General features: G+C 49.3%; 1 protein-coding gene and 1 pseudogene across 4 annotated transcripts in view; both read left to right on the top strand.

The window, feature by feature from the left end:
- Positions 1-11,967, top strand: part of Osbp2 (oxysterol binding protein 2) — a 139,020-nt gene extending 127,053 nt beyond the window's left edge. For all 4 annotated transcript variants that reach the window (XM_051200438.1, XM_051200441.1, XM_051200440.1 and 1 more), the window contains 9 exons: positions 460-514; positions 679-825; positions 1,995-2,240; positions 4,464-4,584; positions 4,839-4,942; positions 5,014-5,109; positions 5,186-5,370; positions 11,106-11,332; positions 11,445-11,967. In XM_051200438.1, coding sequence (XP_051056395.1) covers positions 460-514; positions 679-825; positions 1,995-2,240; positions 4,464-4,584; positions 4,839-4,942; positions 5,014-5,109; positions 5,186-5,370; positions 11,106-11,332; positions 11,445-11,587 — 1,324 coding nt within the window. In that variant the 3' untranslated portion in view covers positions 11,588-11,967. The remainder of the gene's footprint in view (positions 1-459; positions 515-678; positions 826-1,994; positions 2,241-4,463; positions 4,585-4,838; positions 4,943-5,013; positions 5,110-5,185; positions 5,371-11,105; positions 11,333-11,444) is intronic.
- Positions 11,968-13,219: 1,252 nt separating this feature from the next.
- LOC127233675 (nucleolar and spindle-associated protein 1-like) lies at positions 13,220-18,461 on the top strand (annotated as a pseudogene).
- The last annotated feature ends 802 nt before the right edge of the window (positions 18,462-19,263 follow it).

Raw genomic sequence — 19,263 nt, 5'->3', positions numbered from 1 at the left:
TCTCCTGAGGCCCCAGCTGCCTGGCAGACCCACAGTGTCTGCCCGTGGGCTCCTAGAGCCTGGTCCTCCACTTTGGTGTCCCTGCTGTGGCAATCTATCCCACAAGTGACAGGAGAGCAGGAGAGCATCAGATCCATCCAGCACTTGCGGACCCCAATGTGGGAAGCAGATAAAGACACACTTTGCCTGTGGGACAGTGGGGCCCATGGGTTTGTACCAGGCTCTCGCAGACACTGCACTCAGCACTTGCTCTCTTCTTGGTCCTGGGTTCAAGGCCTCTAGACAAGGGCTTTGCTAGCAGCGAGTACTGATGAACGGAACTTAATTGCGAGCAACCATGGTGGGTAGGAGCCCTGCAGATCACTGCCCTCGTACCCCGGTGCTGCCTAGATAGAAGGTGGGCGGGGTTAGAGGCAGATATCAGACTCTGTCTGTAACTTGTTTCTCCATTACCCGCAGACGAGCCGAGGGAGGATCTGGGCCAAGCTCTGTGGACTGGACCTCAGCAGACAATGTACGTGAGGCGGGAGCATACAAGAGACAAGAGGTGGCCTCTGCCCTTATCACCAAGCAGTGTAACAGCATATGGCTCCCCACCCGTTCTTGGAGGGTCAGGAGCAAGTGTGTGGACTCAGAGGGCTCGGGGGTCTGCTGACGGAATGCCTGCTTCTCTGGCAGGTGTTAGATGGTGCCTCGTTTGCGCCCAAGGATTCATGCAAAGTCAAGAGGCGAGTCCGCATCCCAGACAAGCCCAACTACAGCCTTAACCTCTGGAGCATCATGAAGAACTGCATTGGCCGAGAGCTCTCCCGGATCCCCATGCCGGTAGGCGCCTCTGGGCAGGGGCCACGGGCTCCTGGGATGTGGTGTTTCTTCATGGCACCTGAGGGGTGTGTGACAGGATCTTCTTGTTCCTTAGATGGTCCCGCAGAGAACGTGGACCTTCAAATTGCAAAGGAAGGAGCCGAGGCAGAGCTCTATGTGATTATAGCTGGGGGACCCAGAAAGACCCATAGTGTCCCCACTGTCCTCACGTGGTAAATGGGGTGACAGAGATAAGTAGGCTTTGGGGGGTGAAGGTGTAGCCCTTCCTGCCAGAGGCTGTCCCTGGTAAACTGTTGGCAAATGGAGACTCAGTAAGGTCACACAGCCATCCAAAGACATCTGGGGTCCCTGTGTCACTAGGCTGTGGTATCTTCTCCAAGGAAGAGCTTGGGGGCTCCCTACTGTGTGACATATGAGTCCTTTCATACCACTGGTCTGTGTCCACACAGCTGAATCACAGCACACACACGCACATGCACACACAGGCACACGTACGTACACATGCACGCACGCACGCACGCACACATGCACACTCACACGCATGCACACTCACAGCACACGTGCACACACACACAGGCACAAGCACATATGCGCACGCGCACACACACGTACATGCACACACAGGCACACACGCACACTCACGCACACTCACACGCATGCATACTCACAGCACACGTGCACACACACGCACAGGCACAAGCACACGTGCGCACACACACGCACACACACGCGCATGCACACCGTATATCTGGAGGGTAGAGTAGGATATTATCAGGGAAGGCTTACTTTCCAAGGGAGCATAACCCTGATTTGTCTGAACCCAGTGGAACCAATTCCCACCCAGCCTGCATAGCACAAGAGCCCGTGCCAGAACACCTAGCCCACCGTGGACCCCTGGACTCATGGTTTCTGGCTTTGAGCCTGATGCCCCAGCTCTGATCACAAAGTAGCCTGATGCCATGGCTTTTGTGAAAGAGATAGTGCACATAGATCATCCGGGTGGCACCAAGTGGCACGTCAGCAAGCGGCGTGTGCTGAGGGGAAAGGGAAGGCAGGACGTGCTGGACACGAACCTCCCTGCGAAGGGAAGGTGCCGCCAGAGCAGAGGTGTCCCTCACTGAGAGAAAGGCAGGGGCGCTCTGATAGTCACCTCCTTGCAACACCCACAGGTGAACTTCAATGAGCCCTTGTCCATGCTCCAGCGACTTACAGAGGACCTAGAGTACCACCACCTGCTGGACAAGGCCGTAAACTGCACCAGCTCGGTGGAGCAGATGTGCCTGGTAGCCGCCTTTTCTGTGTCCTCCTACTCCACCACCGTACACCGCATCGCCAAGCCCTTCAACCCTATGCTGGGGGAGACCTTCGAGTTGGACCGCCTGGAGGACATGGGCCTGCGTTCTCTCTGTGAGCAGGTAAGGCCGGACATCAGGTGGTGCTCGTTCACTCCGGCCAGGTGTTTGCCAGGTTGAAGGTCACAGGGAGACTTAGTGGGGTGCAGTTCATGTCTAACTGGGCAGCTCGGCCCCACAGCAGGGGGTGTGGGAGGAGAGCATGGTGTGACAGCCGGGCTGGTAGAGAAGGACAAATCTCCCAGCCAGGGAACAGGGGGCAAAGTATAGAGGGTAGTCTGCAGGGTCACTGAGGAGCCCAGACAGGCCCTGAACTAAAAAGTGGCAGTGCAGTTGGGAAGGACACTTTCCTGGGCAGTGAGCCCTCTGCCGCTTCCCCATGAAGATGAATGAATGAGACACATGGTCTCATGGCAGCCTCCGGCTGAACCGGGGCACCCTTGTGCTGCAGCGGGCCCTGCTCTGCCTCCACGATTGGCAGGAACTTGGAAAGTTGCCCCAGTGGCTGCCACTTTAGAGACACCCCAGGGTTCCGTGGCGGAGTTTCAGACAGAACCAGAAAATGTGCTGACACTTTAGATGCGGGGTTTGGGGCTCCCAAAGCCCTTGACCTGAACCCCACATTCCTTTATTCAGCCAGGGGTGCGTGCCCTGGGGGCGTCAGTTGTAGTGAAACCCAGAGTTCACAGCTGGGACTGGAAGACACAAAGCTCTTGTTATCCCGGTACTTCTAGCGGCTTAGGCAGAGCAGTCAGGAAAGCATCCTGGAAAGGAGGGACCGATGGAAAAGAGGGGAGAGCTGGGCAGGGAGAGCTCTGCTCAGGAAAGCTGGGAGAGTGTGGATGGGGTCGGGAGAGTGGGGCTGCTGGATGCCTTTGGAAAGGAAAGACAGCATTTGCAGAGGAAGCGATGTGGAAGGCGAGGAGGAGGGGCGGGGCGAGGGAGAGTGGCAGCATTCAGGGTGAGCAGCAGGATGGAGCAGGCCCTGAGACTGAAGGGGAAATGCCCCAGGCCCCAGGACCTCCTCCTGGGTTCAATCCCTGCACTGGCTCATCAGGCTTGCTCTAGTTGCATGTGTAAACACCCTAGCGTGGGTAACACCCATCGTGCAGGGCAGCACACAGGCTGTATCTGTGTACTTCCAATGCACAGGAGGCATACAGGTACCATTCGTGGAAAGAAACAATAATCACAGGGGAGCATTGGGCTCACCGAATCCGTGAGGGGAATGCAGGTACACGGCTCCGCCCTGAGGCTGTGAGGCACTCTGTAGGGTAAGGAGGCTGGGCCAGACAGAGCCTGGCTGTTGTGGAATCTGGAGGGGGCACCATGAAGAGTCAATGGCACAGCCACTCTATGTAGGGACATGACCAGCAGACAGGTGCCCTGGCGGGTAGCAGTCAGGTGTGTTCTGGGGCATAAGAGGGAGAGAGAAGTTCTGTGGTGTTGGGGGCCCTGGTGTAGGGGGCACACAAGGCCCACGGCAGGACCCTGATACAGCCCTCACTCTGAAGTCAGACCAGATTCTTTTCCTCGGTTCTGCCAGTCTGTCCTCAACCTGTGTATCTGTCTGCAGCCAGCCCCAATTACATGCACCTGCCAGATACGTGGCATCTTAGTTACTTTCATATTGCTGTGATAAAACGTTGTGAAGAAAAGTTTAATATAGCGTGCAGTTACAGATGAGAGTGTATATAACAGAGGCGTAGAGTTGTGGGGTGGAGCAAGGGCAGGGAGGCAGACCAGAGCAGCAGCTGAGAGCTCACATGGTGACCCACACAGGGGAGCAGAAGCAGAGCGAGAGGAGAGAGAGGAAAGGGAGCGCCAACCAGGGACACATGGGCTTTTTAAACCTGAGTCCACACCCATGACACACCTCCTTGCACAGGCCTCACCTCCCAGTCCTTCCCCAATAGCTCCAAGCATGAGCGGCTGGGGGTCCTTCCCCTTCAGATCACCTGTGTGGTAAGCGTTAAAGGAGGGGGCACAGAACCCCAGGAAAGCAGCGCCTCCCACTTCCCGGGCACAAACTCTGCTTTCCCTGCCCCGCTGTTTCCCAAGAGCAGACGGGGCTTACCCATGCCATCCCCATGGGCTGGGCAAGCCCAGGGTGGAGAGTGACAGGCTGACCTTCCACTCAGGCCACTGTGCTCCCTGGGGACCTGCCTTGGAGCAGGGTCCCTACAAGGAGCAGTCCAAGGGATGGAGCCTGGACATAAGGCAGGCTGTCCTTCCCTGGCCGGCTCTGTGTCTAGCTATGCTCACATGCAGCTGCTCTCGTCCCAGGTGAGTCACCACCCCCCATCTGCTGCCCACCATGTGTTCTCTAAGCATGGTTGGAGCCTCTGGCAGGAAATCACCATCGCCAGCAAGTTCCGGGGGAAATACATCTCCATCATGCCACTTGGTGAGCTGGGGCCGGGGGTTCCCAGGGTGGGAAGAGGTTTGGCTTCAGAGGGAGGGCTTTGTACATCTAAAAGCCGGCTGTGGCCCCCGGGGAAGGCTGCACTGCCCATGTCCACAGCCCATTGATCTTCTAGCCTATATTCCATCCCCTCAAAGCTTCCCAGATGTTCCTCTGGCTCTTGACCCTGGGCCTATGGGGGGGTCTGGCCAGAGCCTAATAAGGAACCCATGACCTCTGACCTTTCTGGCCTCCAGGTGCCATCCACCTAGAATTCCAGGCCAGTGGCAATCACTATGTGTGGAGGAAGAGTACCTCAACTGTACACAACATCATCGTGGGCAAGCTCTGGATTGACCAGGTCAGGGGGTCCTTGGGGAGACGGGGCCTACGACCTAGGGCCTGGCCACTGACACCACCTGCTCTCTCTAGTCAGGGGACATTGAGATTGTGAACCACAAGACCAAGGACCGGTGCCAGCTAAAGTTCGTGCCCTACAGTTACTTCTCCAAAGAGGCGGCCCGAAAGGTAACTAGGACCATGCCTGGAACCTCCGTGGGCCCAGAGCAGAGTGTGTGCTTATGTGTCCTGCCAATGTTCACAGGTGACCGGAGTGGTGAGTGACAGCCAGGGCAAGGCCCACTATGTGCTGTCAGGCTCGTGGGACCAGCAGATGGAATGCTCGAAGATCGTGCACAGCAGCCCCAGCATCCCCAGCTCTGACGGGAAGCAGAAAACCGTGTACCAGACGCTGCCCGCCAAGCTGCTGTGGAGGAAATACCCACTGCCGTGAGTCAGGCCGGAGCAACAGCTCTGGGGGTTAGGGACCAAGACAGAGGCAGAGAAAACAGGGCAAGGAGGAGACAGGCATAGGGCCACCCCGTCCCACCTGGCAGAGAGCATTGAGGTCTGGGATTTCAGTCCAGCAGAGATCAGGGCCAGGAGGTCCTCATCCCAGGTCAGAAAGTGGCTGCCCAGCCGGACGAGGGCATAAAGATATATCCAGTGGCAGCACGTGGTGCTATGCAGACACTTTGCGTAAAGTGCCAGGGTAGACGCCTTCCCTGCAATGTCACAGGAAGTTAAAATCAAGCTCGACATAGCTCACAGGAAACAGACTGAGAACCTCACAGTGAAAACCAAAGAGAGAAATCTACAAAGGAGACAGCCGAAGTGGAGAATCCTCAGCAGGGTTGGGTAGGGCAAACGTGCGTGGCCTTGGGATATAGTCGGCAGAAATGTGTTGCTGCAGAAACGCAAAAGCTGGCAGCCAGACGTGGAGCGACACTTGCAACTCCAGCACTCGGAAGGCGGAGAGGGAAGAGTTGCGGGGGCCAGCCTGAGCTGCATAGTGAGCCAGCTTGGGCTGCATAGTGAGCCAGCCTGAGCTGCATAGTGAGCCAGCCTGGGCTGCATAGTGAGCCAGCCTGAGCTGCATAGTGAGCCAGCCTGAGCTGCATAGTGAGCCAGCCTGGGCTGCATAGTGAGCCAGCCTGAGCTGCATAGTGAGCCAGCCTGAGCTGCATAGTGAGTGTGGAACTGTCTCAAGAAACTGAAGGCCCAGTCCTCAGTCCCCCCAAGGAAGTCCCAGAGCACCTCATGAACTCATGTCCCAGACTCCCCGGACAGTCCTCAGCCACATAAGGTCCTATTGAGCGTGCTTCTAAACCAGAGTCCCAGCAGGTGCTACTGGAGAGACAATGGCAGAGAGCTCTCCCATCTATTAAAGCAGCCAGATTAGTTTGGTTTTTTTCAGGTCACTATTTAGTTCAGGTTGGCCTGGGACTTGCTGGGTAGCCCAAGGTTCAAATTTGGACTCCTCCTGCCTCAACCTCCTAAGTGTTGGAATCTCAGTCATGTACCCAAGCAGCCAGATTCTTAGAAAGATGTCACTTGTTGGAATCCCGCACTCCAACAGCTGTCTTCAGAAATAACGGGAGCCTAAAGACAGCCAGATGATATCACACAGGTGCTGACTAACTGAAGGGGGCAGGTATCTCCATCCTTTGGTTAACACCAAGCTGACATGTTTTCCTGGATTCACACGAGGAAAGTAAAGAAGCATAAAATGGGAAGGAGGTAGACTAAGAAAATACCCAAACCACTTTCCTGAAGGTGTAGACACAGCATATACAAACCCTCATTCAGTCCCAGCACAGGGGACAAGTTCCCCGATTTAAAAAGACAAAGAGATGAAAATAGGCCTTGGGTCAAAAGAACTCATAGAATGGTCAAAGTAAGAGATAAAGAACATGTCCATCTAGAACCTGCTGTAGTCAAAATGGCCTAAGTCAGGAGGATCACCAGTTTAAGGTCAGCCTAGGCTACAAACCCTGCCTCAAAAAAAGTCAGTGTTTCAATTTATCTTAATTGTTTTATGGATCACCTGCATGCAATGCCCTAAGAGGCCAGAAGAGGGCGTCCGATCACTTGGCACTGGGAAGTTACTGGCAGTTGTAAGCTGCCATATGGGTTCTGAGGATTGAACTCAGGTCCTCTGGAAGAGCAGCCAGTGCTCTTACCCATGGGATTATGGCTCCAGTCCCTCAATTCATTTTAAATAATGGGGGCCACAGAACATTTTGAAGGCCAGAGGAAAGCTGTGCCTTACTGAGTCTTTGAGGTTGTAATAGAATGGAATCCTGTGCCCAGAAATGTCCTTGCAGGTTTATGCACCTCTGAGACATGGCAGAGGCACAGCAGATCCTTTGGAAAGATGGGAGTGTACTCACTTAAAGAGTCTGAGACAGACAGAATTAGTCCCACCAGGAAAAGGACCAGCCTCTCCCCTACACCTTGCATTACAACAAAATTTAATCTCAGATAGCATCTCCCAGTGAGAGCAAGTCTGACTGTTAAGCAGTAACACTCTAGATATAAAACTATAAGCAGCTATCTTCTAACTCCTATGAAAATGTATCATCATACAGAGAGAGAGAGATATGCAATGCTGATGCACTTAAGTCTACCAGAGTACTTTTGTTCATTATGATTAATTTTGCCAATGAAAAGACCCTTTATGCCAGGTGTGGTGGCTCATACTTGCATTCCCAGCACCTGAAAATAGAGACAAGTGATAGGAAATCTATGGCCAGCTTGCTACATGGTGAATTTGAGGCCAGCCTCAGCTACATAAGAGACCCTGACTCAAAATAAATAAATAAATAAATAAATAAATAAATAAATAAATAAATAAAACTAAAAAGTATGAAGAAAAGGTTAGATGCATCCACAGCACCTGTACTTGGCAGAGGGTTACTGCCAAGAACAGAGACAGAGCCATTGTGATATACCTTTAATCACCAGCACAGAAGAGCTCTGTGAGCTCAAGGCCAGTCTGGTCTACATAGTAAGTTCCTAACCAGCTAGAAGTACATAGTAAGATCCTGTTTGTTTGTTTTATTGCTGTGAAAAGACACCATGATGTGCCTCTGTAAAGAGACGGATATAAAAGAAAGCATTTCATTGGGGCTGGCTTACAGTTCCAGAAGGTTAGTCCATTATCATCTGATGGGGAGTGTGGCCACAGGCAGACATGGGGCTGGAGTAGAAATTAAGAGTTCACATCCTGATCTGCAGGCAGCAGCAAGCAGAAAAAGACAGGGAGGGAGGAAGAAAAGGAAAAAGAGAGGGAGAGGGAACTAGAGAGACTGGGCCTAGCCTGAGCTTTGGAAACCTCAGAGTCCACCCCCAGTGACACAGCTCTTCCAACAAGGCCACACCTCCTAGCCCTTCCCAGACAGTTCCACCACCTGAGGACCACGCATTCAAGTGTGAGCCCATGGGGGCTACTCTCAAGCCACCACAATTCTATCTCAGAAACCAGCAAACAGACAACAAAACAAATCAACACCAGAACCCCAGCCAACCATAAATAAATATTTAAAAAAAAAAAAGAAGAGGGTGCTCACTTATGGTCTCAGCACAGAGAAGGCTGAGGCATTAAGGTCTTGAGTTCAGGGGGACCCTGGGATACATGGTAAGACCCTGTCTCAAAAACACATGCAGAAAGCGGAAAGTAAGCTGGGGTTAAAGCTCAAGTCAGGGATAAAGTCTGATTAGAATGCACAAGGCCAAACCCCAGCACTAAGAATAAATAAGAGTATTTTATTATAAAAAACAACTTAAGAGATGGAGTGCTAAGTCACAACACTAATCCCAGTATTCTGGAGGCTGAGGTGGGAAGATCACCACAAGTTAGAAGTCTGGGCTGCACTGTGGGGTTCCAAGCCAACCTGAGCTACAGAATGAGACCCTGTCTCAAAAAGCCAAAAATAGGGGCTGGAGAGGTATCTCAGAGGTTAGATGTGACTGCTGCTCTTGCAGAGAACCTGGATTCAGTTCCAGCACCTATGTCCAGTGGCTCACAACCACCTGAAACTCTGATGTCACTCACACTCAAATATGCAGGAACCCCCCCACACACACATATATATTTTATAGAAAAACAGAAATAGTATAATTTAAAATTAACACATAAATAACTTGTGTTCAAAAAATATGGCAAAAAAAAAATTCAATAGAGAAATGTGCCAGGGTCGTGATTAGAATTTCGCACAAGACTAGTTGTGAGAAAAACCATCACACAGGTCAGCGAACATGGCTCAGAGGGAGAGCTCTTGTCTGGCATGCTCCCAGAACCACACCAAAATAGCTTTTTTAAAAAGCCCAACAGTAACTGGGAAAATGCAAACCCAAACCCCACAAGAAGCCATTTTACGTTCATTTGATTAGCAAAATGAAGTAAGGGGTCAGGCCTGAAGATTTAAACCATCAGTATTTCTGACAAGTAGGGTGTTCACTGAAAGAACTGCCCTGGGACAACCCAGACCCCATGTCCTAAAGAACCATCACGCTCTGTAACCGTCCTCCCCACCACCATCTCTTGTGGATAGAGAAAGGCATGTTTGTTTGCAGTGCAAAGGACAGAGCAATGGGAACCAAGGTCCTAGAGTCAAGCCTGAGGCATCGGTACAGCATCTCGGAATTAAACCCTAATATGTGAATCCTCCAGCATGAGTGGGAAATTCCACAACAGATGTCTCTTGCAGGGTCACAGTCACAGCAAAAGTACACTCACAATACGGTGTTAAATCACCCTTAGGCTGTGCTTATGATACAATTGAAACACACACTTAAGTCCCAGCCCCAAGATAACTCTGTGTCTACACATACTCCAAACTCCTCAGCATTTTGGAAAAGTATGCAGCCTGGGTATAAGATCGAATTTTTAAAACTCCCAGCTAATCTACAAAAGATATGCTTGAGTAAGAAAATAAAGGGGCTGGAGAGATGACTCCATGTTAGGAGCACTGGCTGCCCCTCCACAGGACCCAGCTCAAGTCCTACCCCTCACACGACTGCTCATAACTTTCAGGGGATTCATGGTACCAGGCATGTACATGGTGCTTGCAGACAAAATACCCATTCACATAAAATAAATAAAATCCTTTTTTAATTTTGAAGAAAATAGAGACAGGAATGAAGGATGAAAAAATATGTCCACACAGTAACCAAGCAAACTCCCCCAGAGCTGGAGGGAGTCACAGAGCAAACTACTTAAGGACAGAGGTCAGGAGCACCTGGTGACGAGGCCAAATAGGTCACCAGGCACTGAGTTTTCAGTTCGAACAGAACTTGCACCTAACAGTGCAACCTCGAAATACAGATGACATAGCAAAGCACCGGTGATAGAAAAGCAAAGGGAAATCACTGTCTAGCCATAGAGCACCATGTCACCCAGCTGCTGCAAACCCACGTGGGCATTGGCAACTTGGCCAGGGACTGGACCACTGAGCACAGCTCCAAGTACCAAGGATGCACTAGGGAGTATCGTTTGACTCCAGAGCAATTACACAGAGTAAAAAACAAGCAGACATGGTTATACCTTTAAGAAATATGCTCCAAACTAATCCATAGGGCAGAGAAGATGCGATGAAAGCCGGAATGATTACAAGAAGGTTGATAAGTGCTGGGACTGAGCCAAAGTCTTGCTTGGAGTGAGTGACAGGCAGCTTTGAAATGTGGATCACGCCGGAAAAACAGGGAATGAAAACAATGAGACAAGCATCCATCCCGAGGCAGAAAACCAGCAGAAGACGAAGCTCTAGCCACTAGGAAGGAATATGGTGCAGGAAGGAGTATGATGCGAAATAAAGCAGAAAGGAGCAGAGCAGAGAGGGACGACAAAGTTTTATCTCCAAACAGTGAACACACAGGCAGCTCTAAACTGGGTATTCAAGACCACCAAGGCGCTACAACCGACATAGCTGTGCCTGGAGCTCAGTGAAACAGAATAATGGGGGGAACCTTAGGCTGATAAATGAGACACCATTTAAAGAAAGATAAAAAAGAAGAAGAAATCCCCAGAGAAATCCAGCATAGCGAAGCAGTTGCAGGTGGGTGTGAGCATGCTAGGTGAGCACTGTAGAGGGCGCAGGCTGGGTTCCTGAGGGGTGCGCAGGATCCCACCCGCCAGGGACAGGTCCTCCCTGGTCGCTCACGCTGCCGCGTCGCGGTCGCAGGGAGAACGCGGAGAACATGTACTATTTCTCGGAGCTGGCCTTGACCCTCAACGAGCAGGAGGACGGCGTGGCGCCCACCGACAGCCGCCTGCGGCCCGACCAGAGACTGATGGAGAAAGGACGCTGGGACGAGGCCAACACCGAGAAGCAGCGGCTGGAGGAGAAGCAGCGCCTGTCACGTCGACGGCGTCTGGAGACGTGCGCAGCGGGCTGCGGAGGCGAGGATGGTGAGCCCAGACCAGAGCATGGGGCACCGGGGTGGGGGGTGAGGAGGTGGGGCGAGCCCCGGGCTTGGCCAGGGCGGCGTGCAGCTCACCCCACCCGCTGTCTGTCAAGCAGAAAAGGAGTCAGAATACTACGCACCCCTGTGGTTCGAGAAGAGGCTGGACCCGCTGACCGGGGAGATGGCCTGCATGTACAAGGGCGGCTACTGGGAAGCCAAGGAGAAGAAGGACTGGCACATGTGCCCCAACATCTTCTGAGCCACTCCTGCAGCAAATACAGGCGCCTGCACAGCCCCCTCAGCCTTTTCTTTTTAATGCACCAAATTTAGTACTGAACACACACACACACACACACACACACACGCACGCACGCACGCACGCACACACACACACACGTACATACACACACACAGCTTTTTTCCTAAACGGGAGCTCCCACCAGGTTAAGGGCTGACCTGGGTTTTCTCCAGCCCCCAGGTCGCCAGCCCGTTACAATTGACTTGGGCCCCATGGGCACCCTTGTTCCCAGTTACCACAACTCAGGCGGGCTGGCTGGGCTATGGGCTGCTAAGGTCACTAACCCAACCCAGGGAGGAACTACCCCCTCCAAGGGAGCCCCTTTTGACTTTTTTAAGAAATCTCCATTTCTTTCTAACGATGAGGTTTAGTAACTATTTTTAAGCACATCACTTAGAAGACTCGACTTCCAAGTATGTGTTCTTGCCACCAACTGTCCTGGCAGGAAATGCTCTTTGGAAGACTTAAGGAAGCCAGGCCCCTTTGAGTGGAAGCACCTCTAACACACAGGGCTTTGTATCCCTGCTGCCCAAGCTCCGGGAGCCCAACAGTCTGCCTGACCCGAGGGCATGTGGGGTCCCTGGAGGGACAGCCCATAGTGGGAGTAGGGAGGCAGTTGAAGGCAGCCCCCATGTAGGATGACAGCAGCAGCCCCTGCCAGACCTTGGCCATGCTGGGACGGATGAGAAGGCGGGGCCTATAGGTGCTTCCTGCCCAAGAACCAGGCCCCCAAATCAGCAATAAGGAGCAAACCCTTCACTCAGCCTGGGCTGGTGACCCAGACTCTAGACTCCTGGCCTCCCGTCTTGTCCTTAGGCGGCATCCGGGTGCCTCATCTCAGCACTCCTGACATCTTTATTTGCCTAATATATATATATATATATATATATATATATATATATATATATATATGTTATATAAATATATATAAAATAGCTATTTTACTTAAATTTCTATGGTATGTGAAAGTGAAAAATGATGAAGACAGCGTGTGCCTGTCTGAATTTGGCCTCCTGCCAGCTGTGCCCTGGCCCTGTTCTTGTACCCCTTCTAGTGGCTTCTGCCAAACTTGGAAATGAAACGTGTCCCTCAGACATCTCTGACTTCAACCCGTTCCACTTCAGTTTGGTCTGGAAAGTTCACTGCAGGGCCTTTCTTTCTACTCCAGGGCTGGTTTTTATTAAAAAAAAAAAAAAAATGAAACACCAAGTGTGAAATGCCTTACCAATGCCCGCTCCAGAAATGGGGGGATGGGGAGAGGAGGGGAAGGCACCGCATTCCCTCAGAGCTGGGATGCACCTCTCCCCAGCGTGCTGAGCAAGCACCTTCTGACCATAATAAAAACCTTGGTTCTGGAGTTTTCCACAGCCCTGTCCCAGAATCTGTCTGTGGCTAGATGAAGTGTGGCTAATGAAGGTGACAGCCGTGTGGGGGTGAGGGATGGCGGCATGGGGCTCTCTGCTTGACTCCTAAGCTGCAAGAGGTGAGTCTGGAGCGGGATGGAGGAGGCCTGAAGGGACAGGTCTCAATGGACAGAGGGGCACAACTGACCAGAGGAGACACACTCCTGTACCAGCACAGCCACAGTACAGAATGGCCCCAGATGTGCCTCACAAGTCACACAAAAGCCAGCAGCACCTCCTGTCCGTCATTCCTACAAGTGTTCAGGTGGAAGCACCTGGCCGTGGGCCTCACAAGCCCTCTGTAAAGGTCAGTGAGTAGTTCCATGCTTCCTGACAACTGTAGCCTAGGCAACATGTATTGTCCTGTTGCCAGGCAACTCTGACTTCAGAGCCATGGACCAAAGGGGTCTCCCCGTGAGGGGAGTGTTGGGGCTAGGCTCCCCATCTGCCTCGAGGCCTAGGTATACCACAGGCTCTAACCAGGCCCCAGAAAGAGCTTTCCAACCCTGTTCCATCCCTGCACAGGTGGTCACTGTGAACAGCAGAGGCAACCCTGGGATGGACCAAGTCAGAGGGCAAGGGAGGGGACAAGCCACACTGGGCACAATCAGAGAAGACAAAGGCCTGCACACTGAAACAGGGAGACGCGAAGAGCCAGGAATGGACCAGCAGAACTCTGAAGTGGGAGTAATAGCAACCCAATGTTCTAGAAAGATTGACCTACACTCTGATTCCCTGTATGACAGCTCCTCTGAATGGGAAATGCATTTCTAAGAAAAAAGAGGGGCTGCCACGAAAGCGGGCTTGGTAGGGTCTCAGCAGCAGGCAGATTTATTCTCCCAAGCAAAACTTAAAATCACTAGACGACACAAATCCTTCCTGGGGTGGCAAAGTAAATGAAGGGATCTGGAGGATGGCTCAGTAGATAAAACACTCACCATACACACAAAAGTATCAGAGTTTGGGTCCCCAGAACCCATGAAACCCAGACAAGTATAGCAGTCACCTGTAATCCCAGGAGGATCTCTGTAAGTTCAAGGCCAGCCTGATCTACAGAGTTCCAGGACAGCCAGAGTTACACAGAGAAACTCTGCCTTGAAAAAAAAACATAACAAACAAACAAAAAAAATTGCTCAAGGCCCAATGCAAAACCACAAGTAACATGAAAACCAAGGCAATGTCACACCCCCAAATGTAATCATCCTACAGCAGTGGCCTCCACCAAGAGTGAATCAAATGAAATCCCAGACAAAGAACTCAAAAGAATGACTGCATGCTCCAAGAAATCAAAGAAAAATAAACTCCTATTCCAGGAGAGTACAGACAGCTGCATGAAATAAGCAAGCCAATACAAAATCTGAAAGAGGAAGTCAAGAAATGCAAACAATGAAAAAAAAAAAAGTCCTGGAATGAAAAGTAAGTTAAGCATAAAGCTCAGTGGAAAGGCTCACCAACAGAATGGATCCAAAGAAAGAACAGAATATCTGAGTGTGAAGACAAAGAAGACTTGGAACATCCCAGCAAGGACAAAGGCAACAAGGTATATGCAACACTTTAAAAGGAATGCAGGCAAGACTTCTAAAGGCATCAAAAACATTTTCAATAAAACAAGCTTTCCCAAAGTCAGGAAAAACTATTGTAATCCATACATGAGAGACATTCAGAACATCCAACAGTAGGACCATAAAAACAGTGTGACATTGGCCTTTCCTGGGGAGATGTGAACACCTCTCACCCCTGAAGGGCACTTAGGACAGACCCAAGGTTCATCATGGTGAACCAATGAGTTTATTAGGCTTACATACAGAGCATAGGTGAGAAGTTCATTGTGGGAGGTTGGGTGACCCCCCAAACAATGGAATCATCACAAAGTCCCACCCTGTCATGGATGAGAACTTCATGGAACGTTCATCCTAGGCTAGGGTTCAGTTAACTTCCCATTTGCTTTATCATCTCCCAAGATAACTTAGAGCAGAGAAGGAGGAATAATTGAGAATTTCAGTGAGGGTCTTGTGACCTTTACCTCCTTCATCTACTAGGAAGTATCATAACTCCATTACCATTTACCATAGACTTGGGCACTACTGTATTATTCTGTTCTACTTCCCATGGCTACTGGAGACCAAGTTCAAGATGGTATCATGTAAGGCCCGGAGAAAATAGCTATACAGCAGACAAATTATTTATCAAGGCATACCCATGAGAATGACAGATTTCTCAACACACACTTTAAGAGCCAGGCTTTATATATAGCAGTTTCCTCCAAACTAAAACATCCCTCCAGGAGGGAGAGAGAAATTCATTAACTCCAGAAGAAGGTTTCTTAAAGGCCCCCAGTAAACAACTGGCCAACTAAGCTGGAGAGAGGAGATTCTTGAACTTGTTGAGCTGCCTATAATTTATGTGAAGATCTCCAGAGTTGCAACTTTCATGAGCCCTCACCAAATTAAGCCTACCAAACAGACTTTTTGGTAATGTATTATCCTTGAGTCATCCTTGTTCCTATAAGTAACCCCTCGTGCATACCCAAAGAAGAAGTCATTGGCTTACCAACTTGGACTTTAGTGCAATCAAGACTTTGGTCTACCATGAGTTCCCCTTTTGCAACAAACAAATGTGTGTATGTTACATCCCCAGAGGAAAAGTCTCCCACACACCACCAGGAAGGCTTGGAATGATTTATTTCAAGTCTTCAAAGACAGCCATTGTAAGGAAAATATAAAAGACCTCATGCTTTTACATCGAGACCACTTCTAGATTTGGAGTGTCACCCTGAGTCAGAGTGTGAGGGTCCACACTCTACGGGTCTTTCAACATCAAATCAGACTACTATACCCAGCCAAGCTATCTGTTTTAATTGAAAGATAAAAACTTTCCACACTAAACAGGTTAAAGGAATTCATGACCAGCAAACCATCTCTACAGAAGATACTTGAAGAGAAAAACAAGTACATACATGAGACCACAGAAAAGAATTATCAACATTTAAGTAAGAAAGGAATAAGAAAACAAACACTGCAGAATCAACAAAATGACAGGAATTTCAATAAAAATTATTAATAGTCTCAATTCCACACTCAAAAGACATAGGCTAGTGAATTAAAAATCAGGATACATCTATTATCTTCACACACACAAAAAAATCTCACCATAAAAGATGGATGCTACCTTGGCATGAAAGGATGGAAAAGATATTCCATACAAATAGAAAAAAAAGAAGCAAGCAAGCCTCCCTATTTTAATACCTGACAAAGTAGACTTCAAGTTTAAACTAATAGGTGCCAGAGTGGTGGGACACGCCTTAATCCCAGCACTTGGAAGGCAGAGTGCGTGTCTGAAACCAGCCTGGTTTACAGAATGAGTTCCAGGACAGCCAGGGCTGCTACAGAGAAGCCCTGTCTCAAAAATAAACAAATAAATAACAGTAAACATTTACAAAGAGAAAGGTTATGTCCTACTGATCAAGGGGACAGTCCATTAAGAGGGCATTGCAGTTCTAAACACAAGCACCAACCACAGGAACATCTGGTTTCATTAAACAAATACAGCAAGGTATAAAGTCACAGATTAACTCCAGCACAACATTGGATGACCAACAGCTCACTCACAGCTGGTGATTCCCTGCAGACACTGGAGAAACATCTGAAGTAAGTGACATCACAGGGCAAATGGACTTCACACACATCTACAGACGTTCTGTCAAAACACTTGAAAATACATATTCCTTGAAGCCCATGGAGCCTTCTCTAAAATTAGTTATCCTGTTAGGACACAGAGCAAATCTTAACAAATACAGCAAAGTTGAAATAATCCATTGTATTCAATCACAATGAAATAAAGACAAATCAAGAAACACTGTAACTGGTGGAGATTAAACAATGTATTATTGAATAATTAATTGGTCACTGAAATCATGAAGAAACTCAAAACATACCTAAACCTGAATGAAAATGAAAATACAACGTGCTAAAGTCGATAGAATGTAATGAAAGCAGTCATAAGAAATCAGAGACATCTTCATGTAAATAATATAAAAGTTGGCTTGTCAATGTCTCAGGCAGTTCTGAACCATGCTGCTTGAGTTGTCTGGCTGTTTTCCAGGTATTCAGGATTGCAGAATGTCCCCTCTCCCTCAAATACAGTGACCTTCGGAATTTAGCCAAAAGCCTGGGTCTCCGGGCTAACCTGAGGGCAGACAAGTTAAGGTCCCTGGAAGCCCTTCAGAATCCAGAAACAAGGCAAGAAGAAAAGTCAGGATGAACATTCTCCTGCCATGATGTGACTGAGATGATAAGCTGAGAGGGAACCAGTTGGCCAGCCATCGAAATGCAGAGGATGTGCAAGACAGGCCATGGAATTCCTAACTCCCAGGTCATTCTGAGCTAGAAAGAAGTGATCCTACTACATTCCAGAATCGAGAAAAGTAGGAAAACCAAGACCTTGGAAACTCCTACAAGAATTCTTTCTCTGCTAGACCAGAGCCGAGAAGGCTTTCTCAGGCAAAGGTGAAATAAATGACAATAAAAATTCAAAAGGATCTGCATGCACAGACGGGTTTTCTGAAGTTGGGAACAATAAAGGATTCCAGTCGCTACACCAAACTTTGAAATGTTTCATGGGCTCATTTTAACAATACCTATTTATTATTTATTATGGGGGGGGTGCTTTAAAGAACACAACTCACTTAAAGAGCCAAAGCAGCTTGACACAAAAAGGGCAGTGACCCAGTCTACCCAGAGGAAGACTGTACCCTGTACTCCCACCAGGCAGCAGTTGTCACAAGGCCAGCCCCATGGCCCTGAAACACTCACTACTATAAGGCTCAAGGGGTCAAACACACACTCTGTACTGTGAGCAGCTAAAATGAATGCCAAGTTTCCAGCTGCTACTAAAGATAATGAATGTAAGGGTTCACTGACCAAGCCCCAGCCAGAAAGTCTCCCCATGGTAGGGTCACTACCTGGGAGTGCTTCAAAAGACCAGGCTGTGTCCAGGACACCCAAGTTGCAGACCCTGAGGAGTTAGTTCTACAAGCAACGCAAACTCCAGGCTCTGGTCAGGAAGCTAGTTTGTCTCGTCCCTGCAATTATGAGCCACACCAAGGAAAGCTGGGGCCTTTAGGGCAATCTAAAGAGAATAATTCTCTAAATGAATGTGTAAGAAGAGTTAGCCTCCACAGGAACACTTACAAACCCTCATCTCTAGACCATGAAAGTATGGAGGAAACAGGAGCAAGACCTCAAGGAGAAAAACTCAAAAGGTTTTGGAAACTGGAACCCTGGTTAGGGTTGGAGCCCAGTAATCCTGTCAATTCATTTACTCCCAACTCATTTCCCACTTGCAGATGTCTTTATACCCCTCTACCTCCCTTAGCTTTCCGTCATAATCTGTTCTTTGTGTGCTTTGGCTCTGAGAGCACGCTACCACCTTAAGGTTCATAACCAAAGTGGCTTTCACATAACGTCCCCTACGACCCAGCTTTTTAAGAGGCGTAGGTTCTCATGTCAAGGTCCTGCTAGTTCTAACAGAGACAACCTGTGTCCTTTTCTGGACAAGAGCAGTTCCCCTCCAGGCAGCATGCCACAGCAGGAGCTCAGTTAGCATGAGAATGCTGGTGAAGTAAAGTCCTCAGGGAGGCTGGAGAGGCCACCTCTTTGTTGCTAGTCTAGAAAATCTAATAACTTCATTGAAAGCTTACTGGTTGGGTTATGGATCAACGTTTTATCAACTAGAAAATCTAATAACTTCATTGAAAGCTTACTGGTTGGGTTATGGATCAACGTTTTATCAACTAGAAAATCTAATAACTTCATCGAAAGCTTACTGGTTGGGTTATGGATCAAGGTGAAAAGTGTTTTAGCCTATAAGAGCCTTGTTCAGATCATTTCACATAATTGCCACCGGTCACTCATTATATCCTCAAAATAGAATTCCTCAGCTCTTGCGGCTTGTTAAATAAAAGCCAAGGGCAGAAGGTGTGCCTCAGCTACACAGCACCTGTCTACCACATACCAGTCCCTGAATTTGATCCCCGGTACTAGCAGAAACAAAACTGAGAATCGCTGCTGTAAGGGTCGCCTTCTCAGACGAAAACTTCACTAGTTGTAAGAGAGGAGAGCTGCTAAGCATAGCCTTTTGGTTTTTGCCATATAGAGTGAGTTGTAATGCTTTTGATTTTTCATAAATACATTTTTTAAACTGTGAGAGAAAAAAACTAGGAGGAGGAGGAGCTGG

The sequence above is a fragment of the Phodopus roborovskii genome, unplaced genomic scaffold (assembly GCF_943737965.1).
Source record: "Phodopus roborovskii unplaced genomic scaffold, PHOROB, whole genome shotgun sequence".
Taxonomy (NCBI): Eukaryota; Metazoa; Chordata; class Mammalia; order Rodentia; family Cricetidae; genus Phodopus; species Phodopus roborovskii.
This window is presented reverse-complemented; position numbering and strand designations above follow the sequence as displayed.